At 42.2% G+C, this 23847-nt stretch overlaps 1 protein-coding gene across 1 annotated transcript in view; it reads left to right on the top strand.

The window, feature by feature from the left end:
* The first annotated feature begins 5705 nt into the window (after nt 1-5705).
* The window catches only part of ermp1 (endoplasmic reticulum metallopeptidase 1), a 45048-nt gene continuing 26906 nt past the window's right edge, over nt 5706-23847 (top strand). The window contains exons 1-4 of the mRNA XM_081391327.1: nt 5706-5990; nt 8064-8368; nt 22024-22151; nt 23675-23780. Of these exons, the coding sequence (XP_081247453.1) occupies nt 5722-5990; nt 8064-8368; nt 22024-22151; nt 23675-23780 (808 nt within the window). The 5' untranslated portion in view covers nt 5706-5721. The remainder of the gene's footprint in view (nt 5991-8063; nt 8369-22023; nt 22152-23674; nt 23781-23847) is intronic.

Genomic DNA, 23847 nt, shown 5'->3' on the forward strand with positions numbered 1-23847 from the left:
TTGCTGTAGTTTTGCAGCTGTTTGACAGTAACTTACTGTAGATTTAAATGTATGTAATTTACTGGTAACAGTTTGTTCAAAGTTAAATGAACATTAAACATTAACAAGTCTTTGTCTTTAAAAAAAAATCTTCATCAACCTTTTTCTGTTTTTTTTTCCTTCAGATTTTGGTTCCCAGAATGCTTTGCATGAGGATGTTATTTTAGTTTTATTCTGTAAAGATAAAGACTTGTTAATGTTTAATGTTCATGTAATTTTGAACAAATTGTTGCCAGTAAATAACATCAATTTAAATCTACAGTAAGTTACTGGCAAGTATCTGCCAGTAATACTGTAATTTCTACAGATTTTTCTAACAGTGTAGAGTTTAGAACTGATTTTACACATTTAGACACTAGAAGAAGAAACTCTGAAAGACTATTAAAGATACATAACAGTGTTTGATATTAAACATCATAAATGCTCAGTTTGGTTTGTCAATATTAATGCTGTTTTATCTCTTTACAAAACAATTAAATAGTAGTGTTTTAGTTACCTTGTGCTGAGCAGAAGAGAGGGAATTTCCAGTGCAGCGCTGAGAGATCAGACGATCAGAAAGATCAGGCTTCATGGAATGAGTGGGTTTAAACTCCTCCTCTGGTGCTATAAGGCTGATGCAGGATCAGTTTTAGTTTTCAGAATATGTGCCGTTTTAAACTGATTTCACAGAATCTCACAGTGAAATAACCCCCCCCCCCATTTCTGCTTAGGTATCATCATCATCATCATCATCATCACATTCTTTGGATTCCAGTCAATGAAGACACTCTTTACTGAACAACAACACAATATTAAACCAAAAAACACTTAAAACAAAAACAACAAATAAATCTCTATTCTCTTATGCTCTTGTCTCCTAATCTAGCGTTCTAATAAAGCTGATATTATATTCCATAAATATTTTGGCTTTGTTGCAAATTTCTTGTGATATTCCTCATTTGTAGGATAATAGCATCTGCTAAATTAATAAATGTAAATCGTACAGTACAGTATATAATATATAATTTTGCTTATAAATGTTGAAAATTGTAGCATTCAGATGTGATATAAAACTAAATCAATAATATATATATTTTTAAATTATGCAGTTCAGGAGAAATTCAGAGACTTCGGATGACGCCAACTCTGAATCAACATGCACCAATGCTATATTTTCTAAATGTCATAATCATTTGTTAACAAAGAATTATCCATTACTTCAATAAGCTCATTGTTTCGGCATTAAATTACTAAAAAAATTAAATCAATTGTAACACAGGTTAAATAAAGGTCATTATTTAATTTACACAATTTAGTTGTATGATTTTCCCTTAATAAAAGTCGATAAGAGATTATTAAGATGAATAATATTAATAAAAATATGTGAATATATTCTAAAATAAATTCTCAGCGATCAACCAATGAGCTGCTCTCTTGTCATTAACGTCATGAGTGTCGACGAGCATGCGCGATGACAGAAGAGACGATCTTGATTGAGAGGAGCAGACGCAATCGTCGCGGATTTAAGAGGATTTAATGTAGGCCTAATAAATTATTATTATTGTTATTATTAGCCTACTTTTATTATTAAATTAATAGGCTATTAGCTAGCCTACTCATCAATTTCCCCGCAATAATTGTAGCGCATCTCCAGACAAGCGGCGAGGAAAATAAAAGATTATTTAGATTAGCTAGCCTACTCCCCATTTCAGAAATAACTTTTTTAAAACGAATAACCTACTTCTCTTCTGATTTTTTTCACTACTCATGGGCAGGGGCGCAACTACCCAGTGTCAGAGGCAGGGCCGTTTCTAGCCTTTTTGGCACCCTAGGCAAGATTCCTATTGACCCCCCCCTCCCTCCCTCCCTCCACTATCCTTCTAGGGGGGTTCGGGGGCATGCTCCCCCGCAAGAAAATTTTGTACATTTTAAGGTTAAATTAATGCATCAATCTGGTACTTTGAGAGCTAAAATTTAAGAGCTTCAACCCATGAACTGGGCACATTGAACAAAGAAAAACCATTGACTTGTACCTGGACACTAAAGAGGGCTCAAACATCTCATTAGTTATCATGATATAGAGTCTCAGTCTACATTACATTATCACTGGTGTTTATGATTTATATAAGTATTCCTATGACGTAAAATCCATATAGCCAATCATATGTAGGCTACTTTATAAATTAAAATGAATATTTCAAAAGTATAATTTACATTACACTATAGTATCGGAAAATTACAATACTTTTGTCCTCGTAATTTCTTCACTTGCAAGAAATAAACCCTTGAGCTTTTATTTTGGAGAAAAACACCAGATCACCATGCTGATCGCATGAGCAAAGTGCGCACTTTTCTTTAAATCATGCAGCACAAACAGAATGTCTAGGCTACTTAATTAAAGTCTTGTGCTGTTTTATAAAGGCACAAAGCCTTTTGATTTCGATTTTAATTCATTGACAAAATATAACGCTAGAGACCTTTATGTTAGGCTATAAATTTTACATCTCAAGTGTTGGGAAAAGGGAGAAGAGCGATTTCGGCAAAAGGCGGATTCGAACTCAGGTCGAACGCATCCAAAGCTACTTTCAAGCACCTCACACCTTACGACCTATGCCACTGTAGATATTTAGTGGTGGGCGTATTTTTGCTAAAAAAGACAGGCACTTAGTGCAAATATACGCTCCATTATCGGAAATGTAAAGAAAGAAGGATTTTTCTTCCACTCACTTGGGCAAAAATCTTTTGGTGTGGTGGGGGCTCTCAATGGCGCCCCCCAGCTGTTTGCGCCCTAGGCGACCGCCTAGTTTGCCTATGCCTAGAAACGGCCCTGGTCAGAGGGGTATGCAGCAACAATTTTGCCCCCCCCCCCCCCCCCCCAAAAAAAACAAAAAAAATAACTGTGGCATGTAGCCTAATGAGTGAGTAACGAGTGATAGCTAACAGATTATAAATAAGTACAAAATTGTCATTTATGAATAAAATCTAACTATACTTCACAGTGATTAATCCACTGTTGAGTGGACCTCTGTAGGGGGGTTCGGGGGCATGCTCCCCCGTAAGAAAATTTTGTGCATTTTAATGTTGAATTCATCGATCTGGTGCTCTTTGAGAGTTCAAAATTAAAAGCTCCAACCCATATTCAGTGTGCAAATTAAACAGAAAAAATCTAACCTTTTTTAGTAACAGCGTCTGTCTACATTACAGTACTACATAATAATAACTTTATAATATTAATCCCATGATAGTAATAGCCATATATTGTAAAACAAATGCACTGAAAAATAACTTTCATAATTAGTTTTGTACTAATTTCTATACTTCACATTAAAGATGAGATTGGGCCAGCCTAGTGTCAATCAAGAAAAGAACCAATGGGCCGCTGATCTACGTGTTAAATGAAAAATGTAAATTACTTTTTTTTTTTGACCAATGCATTACAACGACACTAACAGCACCGCCAATTAAGCAAAACAAAACAAAACGAATGGGCCACAGATGTACGAGTTTTATGGGCCGTTAAGACAAAGACAAAAAAAAAAAAAAAATAGCCTATTAGATGTATCGGCCCAAAAAGCACGTTGACCCACCGGGAATCTCCTAGCCTACATGCGTGGACGTCACTTTAAATCGTACCTGTTGCCTTTGACCATCCACTTATTTAGCTGCTGGCGCATCAGTTGACATGCCATATTCTTTTCCATCTTTCTTTTTCTATTTTTAGTCCCGACAGCTTTTTTGCTATAGGCTATCCATCTTTTTCGACTACCTGCTCGCTCAGCGCTCACGGCGCCCCCGCCTGCTCGCGATATTATCCCCCCCCCCCCCCGTTAGTCCTCCAAAAAGTTATATAACATTGAGGAAATACAGAAATCATTTAGAAACGCACAACAGCAGCCAGCTACAGAGATTAAAAAAAAAATAAAAATGACCATCGCTTTGGCGCCCCCCTGGTGCTGCGCGCCCCTATGCGCCGCATATAGCGCATATAGGCTACCCACTTTTTTGCGCCACTGCTCATGGGCCACAAGAGAAATATTAAGAACTGTAAGACAGATATAGCCTAGTAAGCCTACCGTTATCAGCACGTTGTTGAAGTAGCCTATCAGGTCTCATCGTCTCTGAGAGAATATTAGGCGTCAGATATTTTTCCTTTCGGTTTCTATAGGCTAGTGAATAATTGTCTGGGGTTTGAGACTTCTCCACCGGCATAACTCTACAGCAAAGTTTCCACATTGCTTGTGAAATATCTCAAGAATATCCACTGGCTCGCCTTCATAGTTTAAAATATAGCCTAAATATTTCCATATTGTGCAAAAAAGTTCCTTTATCAGCTCGTAAAAAATGATGGACAGAGATTTAGATTTGCGTCGTTTCTTCCTTCTTTTCCTCCATTGCCGTATCAAACGGCAAACAGAAAACAGAAAACTCCACACAGTTCCCGCCAATGAATAGCCTATAAGACCGTTTTTCCTTCCATGACAAAGATGACTAAATCCTGTGTTTGACTCATTCAGGCCGGGATGTGGTCACTGACAGCCGCTCCACCCCGAGGCTGCACACATGGCGTGAGCGCAGATAGGCTAGAGATAGGCTACTCTTTTAACAGTTTTTATTGTTTTTTTTCCTCTTCATTTTATTGTTTATTGTTGCATTTCAAAGTAGGCTACATATTTATTAATTTTTCATGGTATTCCATGAAGCCTAATTATTTGTCAGTTCTTGCTTTCCCTGGGAATCTAACCCCTTTCTTTTTTTACAGTCTCTACAAGCACCAGCGCTCGACTGTTTGAGCTACAGGAAAGCTTATTTTATTGTTTAAATATTAAACGTTTAAACATTATACATTTTAATATCAATTTAAGGTGATGAAAAGAGGGTCTTTTTAGCTTTTTTAAATTTATTTTTAGCATTTTTAGAATTATTTTTTACATAGGCCTACTGCAAATATCCCTATGTTTAAAATGTTTAACACACACACACACACACACACACACACACACACACACACACACACACACACACACACACACACACACACACACACACACACACACACACACTGTGCCAGTTATTTTGAACAAATTATTTAGGCTACATTTTCTTACAAAAAAACCCATCTTAAATATCACAGTATAGACTAAATTGCATACTAAGACATTTTTTGTTATAATTGAACAATCAACAATCGTTTGTAATTTAATTTTGTGTGAAAATGTCAGAACTTTCGATCAGATCAGAGCAGTCTGATCAATAATGAGTAAAGGTGATATTAAAATAGGCCTAACTGGTATTTTTGGGGGTTTCCAGATGGAGTCGCTGTGGCCTAAAACTAAACAGTAATCTATAGATATGTAGATGTATGTAGGCTATGTATGTATGTAGGCCTAAATGTAGATATGTTGCCTATAGAAATATATGAATGGCTGTAAAGAAAAATATTCTAAATAGTCTATAAATTTAGGAACATTCCTTATGTATTCTAAAAAGAGTTCTATTGAGGATATAATGTAGCTAATAATGGCTGTAGTGTGTGTTTTCACACAGATGATGGCAGTAATGCACCAGTTCAGTTTGAAAACTAAGGGGAGGGGCCTATGTTCACATGGGCGGGGCTTGTGTATCTGGCCCTCCCATCACTGCGATTCGTCTCTGATGAAGTGTGTCCCTCCGCCGCTTCCGTCCGCGCTGACAGCAGCAGTAAAGATGGAGAGAGGCTCTACGGTCCGCAGAATCAGAGCCCAGCAGAACCAGAACCAGCAGAACCAGGAACACAGTCGCGATGAAGCGAACGCGATGAACGGGTTCCGGAGCCGCAAACACAAGCCGGAAGTGAGCGCACAGCTGCTGAGCGAGACTTCCGCTGTGGTTCTGATGCTCGGGTTCGTGTGTGTTCTGTGGGCTCTGGTTCTGATCTCAGTCCAGCAGCTCGTCATCAGCAGAAGCACAGGACAGTTCAACTCCGTCCGGGCCAGGTACACTTTACCACAGTACAGCCATGTTTACTGTGGTATTGCATGATTACCATAATCATATATCATAATATTTACATGCCACTTCAATAATACATTCATAGAATATTATGGTAAATCACCATAGTGTCAAGGTAAAAATGCTATAGTGTTTTTAAATTATTTCATGATTGTTTATGCTGTGATAGACCGCCCAAAAAACTTTATAGACTCATTTAACATTTAAAATTGAAATATTTTTTTCCTGAAAGTCTGTATGTGTTTTTATTAACTAAAATTAATAAATTAAGTTGTAATTTTAATTGGTATTAATTATACACAAATACTGGTAACACTTTACATTAAGGTTCATTAGTTAACTTAGTTAATATAAAATACTTCTACAGCATTTATTAATTTTAGTTAATATTAATTTCTACATTTACTTATAGCCTACATTATTAAAATCAATGGTTGTATTTGTTAACATTAGTAAATGCACTGTGAACTAACATGAACAAACAACGAACAGCTGGATTTATTAACTAACATTAACAAAGATTATAAATACTGTAACAAATGAATTGTTCATTGTTAGTTCATGTTCATTAATACATTAACTAATGTTAACTAATGAACCTTATTGTAAAGTGTTACCAAAATACTCAATATTTTGTTTACATCTACTGTGGTTACTACTGTTATTGTTACTTTGTTACTGATACTACTATTGTTTTTTATGACAGTTGTGGCTGATACAATTAACCAGAGTGTTGCTATGACAACAGTAACTAGTACCTCTGATTATTTATGGCTACCGTGGTAAAATAGATGACTTATTATGAGACATATTTATCAACTTTAATGCATTCATAATATCTGTCTGCTGGGTTTTGATTACACAGGAACGCATGAACAGAATCTAAAAGGTTAATTTTAGGATGTCTAGTATTGGTTTCATGTCATACAGTAAATGTCTCTGGCAACATAAAATAAGTCACATGAAGACAAGTTGCGATAAATTCATTCATTCTTTTTTAATAAAAAAGTATTTAATTCAATGTGCTTAAAACAAACAAAAATATATGTATAAAACATTTTTTTTTGTATGTTTATGTTTATGTTTTATATATCATACTACAGAAATCTCTACTTATGATGATTAAAGTTGGCTATAAATGAAAATTTGTTTCTTATTCATCTCATTGTGAATGTTTCATTCGTCCATAAAGGATAGAGTACAATAGAATAAAGTAGAATACAGTAGATTAGAACAGAATAGGATAGAGTAGAATATAATAGAGTACAATATAAAATAATTGAAAGAATAGAATAGAGTAAAATAGAACAGAATAGGATAGGATAGAACAGAGTAGAAAAGAATAGGAAAAAATCTAGAGTAGAATAGTATAGAATAGAGTGGAGAGAATAGAGTAGAAAGGATAGGATAGAATAGAGTGGAATAAAATAGAGCAGATAGAATAGAGTAGAATAGAAAGAATGGGACAGAGTAGAATAGAGTAGAGTAGAGTAGAATGGAAAGAATATGATTGAGTAGAAAGGATATGATAGAAAAGAGTGGAATAGAATAGAATAGAAAGAATATGATAGAGTGGAAAGGATGTGATAGAAAAGAGTGGAATAGAGTAGAATAGAAAGAATATGATAGAGTAGAAAGGATATGATAGAAAAGAGTGGAATAGAGTAGAGTAGAATGGAAAGAATATGATAGAGTAGAAAGGATGGGATAGAATAGAGTAGAATAGAAAGAAGAGGATAGAGTAGGATAGAATGGAAAGAATATTATAGAGTAGAGTAGAAATGATGGAATAGAATAGAGTAGAGTAGGATAGAGTAGAAAGAATATGATACTATATGATAGAATAGAATAGAGTAGAGTAGAGTAATCTTTAGTCATTACACACAGGTACATTGAATCTTTATCTGGCTTCTCTGCTGCAATTAAATAAATGATAAAACTCTCTTATTTAAACAAAACTCACGATCTATAGATAAATAAATAACAATAGAGTAAAAACAGAGCAGCAGAGTTGAGCTCACTTGTGTAAAGTTGTGTGTTCTGATGATGTGCATCAGGAAGCATCTGGAGCGGATCACGAGCGTGGGGCCGCGGACCGTCGGGAGCCTAGAGAACGAGGTCATGACGGTGCAGTACCTGCTGGATCAGGTGGAGCAGATCCAAGCCCAGAGCAGAACCGGGCCTCACTCCATCACTGTGGAGGTGCAGCGGCCCACCGGCTCCTTCAGCATCGACTTCCTCGGCGGCTTCACCAGCGTCTACGCCCGCGTCACCAACATCGCCGTCAGACTCGAGCCCAAGACCGGCGCGCAGCACTTCATGCTCGCCAACTGCCACTTCGACTCCGTGGCCAACAGCCCGGGTACGTCACATCAACGCTCCACACATCAACCCGCTTCTTTCTTAAAGAGATAGTTAAATTAGCCCATGATTTATTCACCCTCAAGCCATCCTAGGTGTATATGACATTCTTCTTTCAGACGAATACAGTCGGAGTTATATTAAAAAAATGTCCTGGCTCTACCAAGCTTTATAATGACAGTGAATGGCTGTTTCTGTTTTGAAGTCCATCAAAGTGCATCTATCCGTGATAAAAGTGCATCAATCCATGATAAAGTGCATCTATCCATCATAAAAGTGCATCTATCCATCATAAAAGTGCATCTATCCATCATAAAAGTGCATCTATCCGTGATAAAAGTGCATCTGTCCATCATAAAAGTGCATCTATCTGTGATAAAAGTGCATCTATCCATCATAAAAGTGCATCTATCCATCATAAAAGTGCATCTATCTGTGATAAAAGTGCATCTGTCCATCATAAAAGTGCATCTATCCATCATAAAAGTGCATCTATCCATCATAAAAGTGCATCTGTCCATCATAAAAGTGCATCTGTCCATCATAAAAGTGCATCTATCCGTGATAAAAGTGCATCTATCCGTGATAAAAGTGCATTTATCCATCATAAAAGTGCATCTATCTGTGATAAAAGTGCATCTATCCATGATAAAAGTGCATCTATCCATCATAAAAGTGCATCTATCCATCATAAAAGTGCATCTGTCCATCATAAAAGTGCATCTATCCATCATAAAAGTGCATCTATCCGTCAAAGTGCATCTATCCGTCATAAAAGTGCATCTATCCATGATAAAGTGCATCTATCCATCATAAAAGTGCATCTGTCCATCATAAAAGTGCATCTGTCCATCATAAAAGTGCATCTATCCGTGATAAAAGTGCATCTATCCATCATAAAAGTGCATCTATCCATCATAAAAGTGCATCTGTCCATCATAAAAGTGCATCTGTCCATCATAAAAGTGCATCTATCCATCATAAAAGTGCATCTATCCGTCAAAGTGCATCTATCCGTCATAAAAGTGCATCTATCCATGATAAAGTGCATCTATCCATCATAAAAGTGCATCTGTCCATCATAAAAGTGCATCTGTCCATCATAAAAGTGCATCTATCCGTGATAAAAGTGCATCTATCCATCATAAAAGTGCATCTATCCATCATAAAAGTGCATCTGTCCATCATAAAAGTGCATCTATCCGTGATAAAAGTGCATCTATCCATGATAAAAGTGCATCAATCCATCATAAAAGTGCATCTATCCATCATAAAAGTGCATCTATCCATCATAAAAGTGCATCTATCCATTATAAAAGTGCATCTATCCATGATAAAAGTGCATCTGTCCATCATAAAAGTGCATCTATCCGTGATAAAAGTGCATCTATCCGTGATAAAAGTGCATCTATCCATCATAAAAGTGCATCTATCCGTGATAAAAGTGCATCTATCCATGATAAAAGTGCATCTGTCCATCATAAAAGTGCATCTGTCCATCATAAAAGTGCATCTATCCGTGATAAAAGTGCATCTATCCGTGATAAAAGTGCATCTATCCGTGATAAAAGTGCATCTATCCATTATAAAAGTGCATCTATCCATGATAAAAGTGCATCTGTCCATCATAAAAGTGCATCTATCCGTGATAAAAGTGCATCTATCCATGATAAAAGTGCATCTATCCGTGATAAAAGTGCATCTATCCATCATAAAAGTGCATCTATCATCATAAAAGTGCATCTGTCCATCATAAAAGTGCATCTATCCGTGATAAAAGTGCATCTATCCATCATAAAAGTGCATCTGTCCATCATAAAAGTGCATCTGTCCATCATAAAAGTGCATCTATCCGTGATAAAAGTGCATCTATCCATCATAAAAGTGCATCTATCCATCATAAAAGTGCATCTGTCCATCATAAAAGTGCATCTGTCCATCATAAAAGTGCATCTATCCATCATAAAAGTGCATCTATCCGTCAAAGTGCATCTATCCGTCATAAAAGTGCATCTATCCATGATAAAGTGCATCTATCCATCATAAAAGTGCATCTGTCCATCATAAAAGTGCATCTATCTGTGATTAAAGTGCATCTCTCCATCATAAGTGCATCAATCCATCATAAAAGTGCATCTATCCATCATAAAAGTGCATCTATCCATGATAAAAGTGCATCTATCCATCATAAAAGTGCATCTATCCATCATAAAAGTGCATCTATCCGTGATAAAAGTGCATCTATCTGTGATAAAAGTGCATCTATCCATCATAAAAGTGCATCTATCCGTGATAAATGTGCATCTATCCGTGATAAAAGTGCATCTATCCATCATTATAGTGAGAGGCGGTATTAACATTAAGTGACATGGCATCTGACGCACAGAAGCCAATGGCACATGTCACTATGCGCATTGGCACATCCGGTGGCACATCCGGTCTTCATTGGCATGTGCCAGTGGATAGTGGCATGTGTCACTGACATTATTGGCATGTGCCACTGACATCGCGACACACTGACACTGACATGACACCTGACTGACACCGAGTCGCGGAACATGCCACCGTGTTGCGACACCTCCAGTAGAGACTGACAGATTAATCGAACACCTATAGCCTACTGACGTAATTGTGCCATAAAATCCTAAATAAGTAGCCTAATTTTGTGATATTTAAAATATCAATTAAACGAATTAAAGTAGGCTACATTAATGTTTTTTCAAACGTGTTATTTATGTCACGTCTGTATTTGATTGGTATGTGTCACTGAATGTTTTGTAATACCAGTGCTACTTTATGTTGTTTATCTCGCAAAGTCACAAACTGGCCATTCTAGGAAAGACACGAAATAAATCTATCATGGGTCACTACGAATAACGCATGAACAGTCGCGTCCGTTACTGTAAACCTTTATTTTTGCGTGATGCTGCACAGACGCACGCCAGTAGGTGTCAGTATAAGTGAGTGTAACTATGTAACACTGGCCAGCGCAAGATTCTTATCTGTGGCTTAAATATTTCAAGTCCTTCCAAAAAGTGTAAACAAATTAATTATTAAAAATCATATGTTTGTTAGGCTATGTATCTGAAAAGGAGTATACCGAGCTACTAGCAATATTCTTTATTTGTACAAGTGCAAAAAAGTCCTCAGTGCAACAAACGTTCGGTCGCGCAGGACCTTCCTCGGTACCGTTAATATTTAAAAAATAATTTTATGTAATTATTCTATAAATAAAATACATTTTTGTTCTACAAATTAACGATGTGCATATGGTACATAATCTACATTATACTACGGCAGACAGCTGCAGGTGTCACTACTGGAGGTGGCACAACATAAAGAGATGTCAGTTTTAGTGACACATGTACCAGTGGATATTGACATGTGTCACTAAAACGTGAGATGTGCCAATGGATTGCGTCATATGCCACTTGCATAACAATTTGCTTTATGCTGTCAAAAAATATGATTTATAACATCGCTAAGTTAATGTGTAGCCTACAACATACATAATTCGATACAATTATTTTGAAATATTTAAGCCACAGATAAGAATCTTGCGCTGGCCAGTGTTACACTCACTTATACTGACACCTACTGGCGTGCGTCTGTGCAGCATCACGCAAAAATAAAGGTTTACAGTAACGGACGCGACTGTTCATGCGTTATTCGTAGTGACCCATGATAGATTTATTTCGTGTCTTTCCTAGAATGGCCAGTTTGTGACTTTGCGAGATAAACAACACAAAGTAGCACTGGTATTACAAAACATTCAGTGACACATACCAATCAAATACAGACGTGACATAAATAACACGTTTGAAAAAACATTAATGTAGCCTACTTTAATTCGTTTAATTGATATTTTAAATATCACAAAATTAGGCTATTTATTTAGGATTTTATGGCACAATTACGTCAGTAGGCTATAGGTGTTCGATTAATCTGTCAGTCTCTACTGGAGGTGTCGCAACACGGTGGCATGTTCCGCGACTCGGTGTCAGTCAGGTGTCATGTCAGTGTCAGTGTGTCGCGATGTCAGTGGCACATGCCAATAATGTCAGTGACACATGCCACTATCCACTGGCACGTGCCAATGAAGACCGGATGTGCCACCGGATGTGCCAATGCGCATAGTGACATGTGCCATTGGCTTCTGTGCGTCAGATGCCATGTCACTTATTGTTAAAACTGCTACTGATTATAGTGCATCTTTCCATCATAAAAGTGCATCTGTCCATGATAAAATAGCATCTGTCCATGATAAAAGTGCATCTATTCATCATAAAAGTGCATCTATCCATCATAAAAGTGCATCTATCCATCATAAAAGTGCATCTGTCCATCATAAAAGTGCATCTCTCCATCATAAATGTGCATCTATCCATCATAAAAGTGCATCTGTCCATCATAAAAGTGCATCTATCCATCATAAAAGTGCATCTGTCCATCATAAAAGTGCATCTGTCCATCATAAAAGTGCATCTCTCCATCATAAAAGTGCATCTGTCCATCATAAAAGTGCATCTATCCATCATAAAAGTGCATCTGTCCATCATAAAAGTGCATCTATCCGTCATAAAAGTGCATCTATCCATCATAAACGTGCATCTGTCCATCAGAAAAGTGCATCTCTCCATCATAAATGTGCATCTATCCATCATAAAAGTGCATCTGTCCATCATAAAAGTGCATCTGTCCATCATAAAAGTGCATCTATCCATCATAAAAGTGCATCTATCCATCATAAAAGTGCATCTATCCATGATAAAAGAGCATCTGTCCATCATAAAAGTGCATCTATCCATCATAAAAGTGCATCTGTCCATCATAAAAGTGCATCTATCCATGATAAAAGAGCATCTGTCCATCATAAAAGTGCATCTATCCGTCATAAAAGTGCATCTATCCATCATAAAAGTGCATTTATACATCATAAAAGTCTATACATCATAAAAGTGCATCTATCCATGATAAAAGTGCATCTATCCATCATAAAAGTGCATTTATACATCATAAAAGTGCATCTATCCATCATAAAAGTGCATCTATCCATGATAAAAGTGCATCTATACATCATAAAAGTGCATCTGTCCATCATAAAAGTGCATTTATACATCATAAAAGTGCATCTATCCATCATAAAAGTGCATTTATACATCATAAAAGTCTATACATAATAAAAGTGCATCTATCCATTATAAAAGTGTTTTATTTATTTATATTAAATTAATATTTTTTTCATTTTTTCACTATCCCTTTAATTCCTCTTTCAGAGCTCAGAAATATCAGTTACGTGACGTATCATTTAAATTTCAACTGTGATACAATATCAACTCTGTTCTAAGTATCAACATGTTTCTACTAGTTTCTTGCAGTGAATATTATGAAGCTTCATTAAGGGAAAGAGTTATTGCTCAGAAGTTGCTCTTTCATAACTTAAATGAGGCATAATTGAGAATCACAATTATCTTTGTCTCAGATGTTTCTCTTAAGGAGGAAAATTTAAAACAAGTCCCAGTGAGAATCTGTAAAATGAGAGTTTATATTGAGACTTTTTATTGCAGGCTTTGGAATCTTGAGCAAATCTTACTCTATTTACTGTAAATCTTATTTTCATAACTCTATTAGTGTTTTCCTCAGGAGAGACATCTCTCAGTCATTCTCTCTGTTTAACTCTTCACTGTCTGGGAGAAATAACTGAGATGTTGAGGATCTCATGTGTGATTGGGAATCGAGAACTCTTATGAGGAATTATTCTGAGGAAATATTTTGAGGAATTATTTTGAGGAATTATTTTGATCTGATGTCATGAACAGAACGTTCCTCATTTCTTCACTGGTGAACTCTGTCTCAGTTTTGTTAGTTGTGTTTGCTGTTGTTTGGAGTGACAGAGATCAGATCCAACAGTTTAAGGTTTCGTTGTGTTTGGTGTCAGTGATCTTTGAGTCAGATCTCATGACTTTCTCATTCGTCACTGTGTTTGTGTCTGATGTTGTGTGTTTCTGGACGGGTGTGTTACACTATTTGTGTTATTTATGCATACCGTGCATTATTTCCTATTATACTCTTCTGTGATCTGTGTTGTGAAACCATGATCCTTAGAAGTCCAGGAAGTGAAAGTGAACAGCGGGAACACTGATGTGTGTGTGTGTGTGTGTGTGTGTGTGTGTGTGTGTGTGTGTGTGAGTGATCTGGTCAGATGATTTGCTGATGTCTGCATGTTAAAGATGCATATACATGAGTGTGTGTGTTTGTGTGAGTTTGTGTGTGTGAATGTGAGAGTGTGTGAGAGAGTGTGAGAGTCCCTGTGTGTGAGTGAGTGAGAGAGAGTGTGTGTGTGTGTGTGTGTGTGTGTGGTGTCTGCATGTTAAAGATGCATATACATGAGTGTGTGTGTTTGTGTGTGTGAATGTGAGAGTGTGTGAGAGTGTGAGAGTCCCTGTGTGTGAGTGAGTGAGAGAGAGTGTGTGTGTGTGTGTGTGTGTGTGTGTGTGGTGTCTGCATGTTAAAGATGCATATACATGAGAGTGTGTGTTTGTGTGAGTTTGTGTGTGTGAATGTGAGAGTGTGTGAGAGAGTGTGAGAGTCCCTGTGTGTGAGTGAGTGAGAGAGAGTGTGTGTGTGTGTGTGTGTGTGTGTGTGTGTGTGTGTGTGTGTGTGTGGTGTCTGCATGTTAAAGATGCATATACATGAGTGTGTGTGTTTGTGTGAGTTTGTGTGTGTATGAGTGTGTGAATGTGTGAGAGTCTCTGTGTGTGAGTGAGTGTGAGTGTGTGTGTTGTGTGTGTGTGTGTGTGTGTGTGTGTGTGTGTGTGTGTGTGTGTGTCTGCATGTTAAAGATGCATTATACATGTTTGTGTGAGTTTGTGTGTGTATGAGTGTGTGAATGTGAGAGTGTGTGAGAGAGTGTAAGGCCGGTGACACACCGGACGCGTGGCGTGAGCGTGGCGTTTCTGTTGCGTGTCAGCTGCGTGGCGGCTGCATCGCGTTTTCCATGTCTTTGCACACCAGAAGCGTGTCTGACGCAGCGCTGCTGCTGCTAGGTGACATATTGGTGATATATTTGACATATGGGGAGAGAGTTGTGGAAGGCCTATACTTCATGTTAAACATATAGCAGCAAAGACAACGTCGGCAGTGTTGACGGCAATATAGACTATAGAATATTTCGTTCTGTATTGACAGGTGCAGTATTTGAAAATCGATAATATTTTTTTAAATTGCATTTGTATTTGCATTTATGTCAAACCCTAGACACTTTCAAACATCAAAATGACAATTATTAATATGTATTCGTGTCAAAATGTCATATAAACATCTTTTCCTATTCAATTTTGCCTGGAAACGCTTCCAAGACGCTTGCGTGTTGCGTGAAAAGTAGGCGTCGGTTCTATTTCTAGCAGGCACGCGTTCCCTTATCGAGTCGGTCTCTCGACATTACGTATGGGGAAATCCATTTTCCTCGAATTATGAAGTCTGATTTGAATAACTCTTTTGCTTGCAAATAGCCAATGGCGATCCCGCCTTCACCTGATTGGCTGACAACTCCCAATATAGGTGACGGCGGGCGCCAAAAACCTCAGAATCTTTTTCTTCACTCGAAGTCTGGTTTCACCGTTGATGTACGCATTAGAGCGGAATATAGTAAGGAATAATATCCCCTCTCGCGTTCCGGTGGATTATCATCATGTCTCTTTGCCGCATGTGTGGTGGACCCATCGAATTCCCAGACGCACACGAGCAGTGTGTGCAGTGCCTGGGTCGGGCCCACGCGGAGGCGGCATTCGGAGAATCGGGATGTCCTGCCTGTGAGGAGCTTCCCGTTAAGATCCTTCGTGCAAGGCTGGCCGTTACACGTAACGACGGTCTTGTTTCTCCTGCCTCTCCCCAGTCTGCCGCCCCCGAGCCGCGGACCGGGAGACGGCAGAGAACTCCATCTGTGGATTCTGTCGAGGCGCTGGCGTCGGCCCAACACCCACGCCATCCTCACGTGGCAGAGCCCTTATCTTACTCTGAGGCCAGTTTCCGCCCTCCCGAAGAAGCGCGGGAGATGGTCTCGTTTGGATACGACAGTGACGACGCCATGTCTACCAGTGCCTCCGTCCCGGGAGCGTGGTCTGAGTCTCCATCTGAAGGCGCCCCCGCCTCGTTGGACGCAGAGCTTATGGCCATTCTCACAGAGGCTGTGGCGGATTTGGAGCTGGAGTGGACAGCTCCCAAGGAGCTGCCGTCTAAGAGATGGATGGACGGTTCCTTCCTCGGCGCGGGCCGTCAGGCTGAAAGCCCGCGGAGACCCGCGCCCTTTTTCGCGGAAGTCCACGAGGAGCTCACCAGGTCATGGCGCTCCCCTTTTTCAGCCCGAGCCCATGCACAAGGTACCCAACTGCTCACGACAGTAGAAGGAGCGGAGAAATTGGGGTACGCGCGACTGCCTCCCGTTGAGGATGCCATCGCGGCCCATCTGGCGTCTGCTCCCGGCTGGAAGACCGCCCAGCTGCCTTCTAGGCCATGTCGGGCTACTGCCCACATCGCCGAGAAAGCGTACACCTCAGCTGGACATGCAGCATCTGCCCTCCACACGATGGCGATCTTGCAAGTCTTCCAAACAAGACTCCTAGGGTCCCTGGATGAGGGAAGCCCGGACCCGGAGCTGCTCAGGAAACTGCGCACGGCGGCGGATCTCTCTCTGGCGGCGTCTAAAAAGATCGCCCAGGGAATCGGCCGCAATATGGGCAGTCTGGTGGCCCTACATCGCCATCTGTGGCTGACGCTGTCAGGGATGCGCGACGCGGATAAAAGGCAGTTCCTGGACGCGCCGGTGAGCCCTACGGGTCTTTTCGGTGTTGCGGTGGAGTCACTATCTGACAAGTACGCCGAGACCGTCAAGCAATCTAAGATGATGCCTCATCTCCTGCCGAAACGGTCTCAAGCCCCCCCCGCAGCGAGGTCCAGGTCTTCATCAGCACAGCGCCCGGCGGGACACACCAGGCGCGCGTCCCCGAGTGCGGCAGAGCGTCGCGAGCCGGAGCCTCCCTTCCGCCAGAGGCAGTTTAGAAAGCCCCGTTTTGGTGCGAAGCCGGCCTCTAGCAGCCAAGGGCGCCCGGCGGGCAAGAAGGGGCAGCGTTCCTGATGTGCGTGTCGGGGGGAAGAGAGCACGGGACGTGTTCGTCGGACCCGTTGCAAAGAGGGCGTGTTCCCGCCCAGAGTTCGACGTGAATGTCTTGATTTTGAAACCGCTGTGTTCTGTTTCAATAAACAAAGTGCATTACATGTCTCAGCAAAAGAGCTTTCTTCCTCCCTACACTATTACCCGCGTCATAAGCGAAACCTCTCCCCCGGGGGACGTTTCGCAGAGCGGAAGCTCGGGGGAACCCGAGGAGGTGGCTGTTTATGTCCCCGTGCGAAAAGCCGCGGACGAGTCACCTGTCATTCATGTAGCGGTCAATGCTTCCCCGGCGGCTGGCGCTCAGCCCCCGCCGCAGCATGCATTAAAACCCCCCTTATCGAGCCACCTGGGCGCGTGGTCGACGCTCCCGACGGCATCATATTGGGTGTTAAACACAATAAAACGCGGCTATACACTCCAATTCGCTCGCAGACCACCCCGCTTTGGCGGTGTGATTATGACAGAGGTGTCGGATCAGAGCGCCCCGCTACTTCGGGCAGAAATCTCTTCTCTCCTGGCCAAACAAGCAGTAGAGATAGTACCCGAAGAGCGGAGAAATTCCGGTTTCTACAGCCGTTATTTTCTAGTACCGAAGAAGGACGGAGGTATGCGCCCCATCTTGGATCTGAGATTACTGAACAAAGCGCTCGCGAAACGCGCGTTCAAAATGATAACTGTGAAGCAGATCCTCGCGCACATTCAGCCCGACGATTACTTCATTGCAGTGGATCTGAAGGATGCATACTTCCACATTCAGATAGCCCCGCATCACAGGCGCTTCCTCCGTTTTGCATTCGAAGGTGTGGCATACCAGTTCAAAGTGTTGCCGTTCGGGCTGGCTCTCGCCCCCCGTGTATTTACAATGTGCATGAATGCAGCGCTTGCTCCCCTGAAGCTCAGTGGAATGCGCATTCTGAACTATCTCGACGACTGGTTAGTCATCGCGCGGTCGGAGTGTGTTCTCGAGGAACACAAACGCAGACTCCTCGCCCACCTGACGGGTTTGGGACTGTCTGTGAACATGCAGAAGAGCGCCCTTCAACCGTGTCAGTCTATCACATTCCTCGGTATGGTGCTGGACTCGCGCGCTATGATCGCGAAGCTGTCAGAGTCGAGAATCCAGTCGATTCGCAATGCATTAGCCCTATTCGTTCAAGGCAGAGCCATTCCCCTAAAAACGTTTCAGAGGCTACTCGGTCTGATGGCAGCTGCAGCCTCCGTCTGCAGACTGGGCTTGTTGCACATGAGACCGCTTCAACACTGGTTACAGAGCCGAGTACAGCCGCGGGCGTGGAGAGCAGGAACGGAGCGCCTTGTTATAACGCGTTCATGTCTGGAGACTCTAGCGCCTTGGTTCGATTCGACCATGTTAGAGCAGGGTACTGCTTTGGGCAGAGTGGTCAGACGAGTAGTGGTCACTACGGATGCGTCACTGTCAGGCTGGGGAGCCCTCTGCGATGGCAGACCGGCATTCGGTACGTGGACAGGGGACCAGACGCGCTGGCATATAAACTGCTTGGAGATGGAAGCGGTTCATCTAGCGCTGCGGGGTTTCCTCCCGTTTGTGAAAGGCCGTCATGTTCTCATCAGAACGGACAACACGGCAGTGGTGGCGTACATCAATCGCCAGGGAGGTTTACGTTCGCGATCCCTGCAGGGGCTAGCAAGACGGCTGCTATTATGGACGGACAGAGTTCTCCTGTCGATTCGAGCAGTGCACGTGCCGGGCAGTTTGAATTGCGGCGCGGACATGCTGTCCAGGGACGGCATTGTGCACGGAGAGTGGAGGCTTCACCCGCAGACGATAAACATGATCTGGAATCTGTTTGGCAAAGCGGAGATCGACCTCTTTGCATCGCAGGAGAACGCACACTGCCCGCTGTACTTCGCATTGACAACAGCCCCCCTAGAGGGAGACGCACTGTCGAGCCACTGGCCGAAGGGACAGAAGTATGCTTTCCCTCCGATCAAGTTAATGCCGCTGGTGCTGCAAAAGATCAGAGAGGAGAGATGTGCGTTAATTTTGGTAGCGCCCAAATGGCCCAACCAGCCGTGGTTCCCGGAGCTGGTGAACATGTCGCGGTTTCCCCCGTGGCGGATACCACCGAGAAGGGACCTCCTATCTCAGGCGAAGGGCACCATATGGCACCCCAACCCGGAGCTATGGGACCTGCATGTGTGGCAGGTCAGCGCGGAGTATCACAGCGAGTGCTGCAGACAATAGCAGAGTCTAGAGCCCCTTCGACGAGGCGCTTATACACTCTGAAGTGGAAAGTTTTTGCTAACTGGTGTGTTGTCAAAAAGGAGGACCCCAGGAATTGCGATATTTCCGTTATTCTGACCTTCCTACAGGAACGTCTGGATATTGGTAGTGCGCCATCTACACTGAAAGTCTACGTGGCCGCTATTGCCGTTTTTCGTGATACGCTAGATGGCCATTCAGTGGGGAAACACCCCTTGATAACAAGTTTTCTGCGAGGGGCTAGGCGGCTTAATCCCCCCCGCCTTCGTCAGATGCCGGTCTGGGACCTGTCGTTAGTACTTAGTGCACTGTCCGACCCACCTTTTGAACCAGCTGAGTCTAGCGACATTAAAGTGCTCTCATTTAAGACGGCGCTTCTGCTCGCGCTAGCCTGCGGGAAACGGGTGGGGGACTTACATGCCCTGTCAGTAAACAGCGCATGTATGCAGTTTGGACCGGACGATTGCATGGTCAGACTTTTACCCAAGCGAGGTTATTCGCCTAAGGTGCTCTCAACGCCGTTCAGAGCACAGGTGGTTACAATTCGAGCTTTTTCCGATGACGACAGTGATTCAGTGTCTCAGAAGTACGCTTTGTGCCCCGTGCGTGCCCTACGTGCTTATGTGAACAGAACTAGCCATTTTCGAACTTCAGAGCAGCTCTTCGTCTGCTACGCGGGTGCCAAGAAAGGCGGCGCGCTGTCGAAACAGAGGTTAGCGCACTGGATAGTGGAGGCTGTGCGACTGGCTTATGCTGCCCGGGGAGCCGCTTGCCCTATAGGGGTGCACGCCCACTCCACGAGGAGTTTGGCGTCATCGTGGGCATGGGCGAAGGGCATGTCTATTCAAGACATTTGTTTCGCAGCAGGCTGGTCCTCTCGCAACACGTTTGCGAGATTCTATAACTTGGATATTCCTTCGTTCGCACCACATGTACTGTCAGTGCAGGGAGAGGGAGCTGAGTTCTCATTGGATTAGACTACAGACATGCCCCGTCGGCGCGCGCTCTAGTCATGGTTTCGACCAGGTCGTGTAAGCAGTGCGAGCCATTTGCAATAGTTGCATTATGTTCACTATATCTGTGTCCCCTTATTATGCCCGCATTTTTGCCGGCAGTGTATTCCTAAGCACCAATCACATTGCTGCAATCCCCCATTCACTTCAGTTCAGTGTTGCTTAACTAGGTGAGCGGGGCTACGTTGGTGCGGGCGCCGACTTGGCTCTGTGCCAGTAGGTGTTTCAACCAGGTCCGGTGCCTGAACCTGAGCTGTGTGAGGTAGGGATTATGCTTGTGCTCTACTTGAGCTCGTGCGAGCTGGGCCGTGCTTTTCCCACACGGCGGGGGTTTTATTGTTCCCCATACGTAATGTCGAGAGACCGACTCGATAAGGGAACGTCTCTGGTTACTCACGTAACCTTAGTTCCCTGAGAGGAGGGAACGAGACATTACGTAACATGCCGTGTGGGAAAGACTTCTGTCTCCTTACTCTCGTTCAGCTAAGATTCTGAGGTTTTTGGCGCCCGCCGTCACCTATATTGGGAGTTGTCAGCCAATCAGGTGAAGGCGGGATCGCCATTGGCTATTTGCAAGCAAAAGAGTTATTCAAATCAGACTTCATAATTCGAGGAAAATGGATTTCCCCATACGTAATGTCTCGTTCCCTCCTCTCAGGGAACTAAGGTTACGTGAGTAACCAGAGACGTTTTCCGCGCGGCTCGAGCCGCGCCTGAGACGCGCGTGTCACGCAGGCAGTGTGCAAGCTCTAACCTGTTAACATGGGAGCCGAAATAAAAACGGACACGCCACGCAGCTGAGACGCTCACGCCACGCATCCAGTGTGTAGCCGGCCTAAGTCTCTGTGTGTGAGTGTGTGTGTGTGTGTGTGTGAGTGATCTGGTTAGATGATTTTCTGATGTCTGCATGTTAAAGATGCATATGCATGAGTGTGAGTTTGTGTGTGTGAATGTGAGAGAGTGTGAGAGTCTCTGTGTGTGAGTGAGTGTGTGTGTGTGTGTGTGTGTGTGTGTGTGTGTGTGTGTGGTGTCTGCATGTTAAAGATGCATGAGTGTTTTCATAGGCAGTTGTGGTTTGAGTCAGTCTGTGATTCTGTTGTTGTTCTGTCATGTTTCAAATCCCTCTGATTTTACTGATTTTATTTCATGATGTTTGTGTGCATGCTTTACTCTAGTGTGTCAGTAGTAACTGCAGGTTCTGTGATTACTAACTGTGTGTGTGTGTGTTTCAGGAGCCAGTGATGACGCCGTCAGCTGCTCAGTGATGCTGGAGGTTTTACACTCTATGGCGAATCTCTCCACTCCTCTCAAACACGGCGTGATCTTCCTGTTCAACGGGGCCGAGGAGAACATCCTGCAGGTCAGAGGTCACCACACACACACACACACACACACACACACCACACCACACACCACACACACACACACACACACACTAATCTTCCTGTTCAACAGGGCCGAGCAGAACATCCTGTAGGTGTGGCTGACCTTCTCTCACACACACACACACACACACACACACACACACACACACACACACACACACACACTCACACTCACACTCACACATACAGTTTCAGAACTGATACAGAATCAGTTTCATCTCGTCAGCATCCCAGATAGCTTAGACGAACTCGATATTGCGACAGAAACGTTTAACTCTCTCTTTTCCAGCACTTTAGACACAGTTGCTCCGTTGCACTTAGGAAGATTAAAGAAAATAGTCCAACGCCGTGATACAACGAGCACACTCGGCCCTTAACACGAAATATGCCAGAAAAACGGAGCGCAACTGGAATAGTTTTCTTCCAGTTGGGCTCCATTTTTCCATTTTTAATACAACTAGAGGTATTTCGCATTTCATGGAAAGAGAGCTCGATTGCTTACAGAGAGGCCTTAAAAGCTGCTAGATCTGCTTATTTTTCAACCATATTAGAAGAAAATAAACATAATCCTAGGTATTTATTTGAAACAGGGGCTAAACTAACGCAAAAGAAAGCTTCAACCCTTGACGTTTCCAAGCAACACAGCAGTAAGGACTTTATGAACTTCTTCACTTACAAGATTGATAATATCAGGGAGAAAATTATAACTACCGTATTTTCCAGACTATAAGTCGCTCCAGAGTATCAGTCAAAAAATGCATCATGAAGAGAAAAAAAACATATATATAAGTCACATTTATTTAGAAATTTGTTTCACAAAAAAAACAATGTTACGGACGTGAGCGCTCTGAAACTGCTTTAAAACTTTCACAAAGACCTCAAACTGAAAGCACAAAGCCTTTCTTTAAAATGAATTTCGTTTTGAATTAATTGTATCTTAATTTTAATCAATGTTTCATCAACCAATTGCCTGTATTTAATAAATAAGAAGCAGACAATAGATAATCACGACACGGACGTGCCGGCGTGTGAACTGAAGAACTCAGCGTATAAGCTACTTGCCTCACAGACCTGAGACCTATATAGAAAGCTTGAAATGTCTACTTTTAAACAGAACAATTCTAAACGAGAGAAAACAGACTGCTCTCTGCTTATGTAGTCAGTATGAAATGTGCATTTCTCTCTTGCGCGAGTGATCGACTACTGAAGATCGCGAGTCAGCATCGTCACCTTCATCTTTGACACAGAAAACACTTGTTTATTAATAGACAGTTAAAATGTCTCCTTGCTATATTTGACATATTCATAATCATTACTTTTGCCGGTTCTTTGTGACAGCTTTTATTAGGTGCTCTATTGGCAGCGCCACCCTTACATGCACCACCTGATTACATGCCAAACTATGAAAAAAAGTGTGAATTACACTCACACACACTCATGCATGTAAAGGTCGAGGTTGATTGTTGTTGACGTCTCTCTCTCTCTCTCTCTCTCTCAGGCGAGTCACGGCTTCATTACCCAGCATCCCTGGGCTCAGCAGGTGCGAGCGTTTGTGAACCTGGAGGCGGCAGGTGTGGGGGGGAAGGAGGTGGTGTTTCAGACAGGTAAACACTCCACACACACACACACACACACACACACACACACACCTGTGTGTGTCAGCGCCGAACA

This window comes from Scardinius erythrophthalmus (assembly GCF_964197995.2).
Source record: "Scardinius erythrophthalmus genome assembly, chromosome: 17".
NCBI lineage: Eukaryota > Metazoa > Chordata > Actinopteri > Cypriniformes > Leuciscidae > Scardinius > Scardinius erythrophthalmus.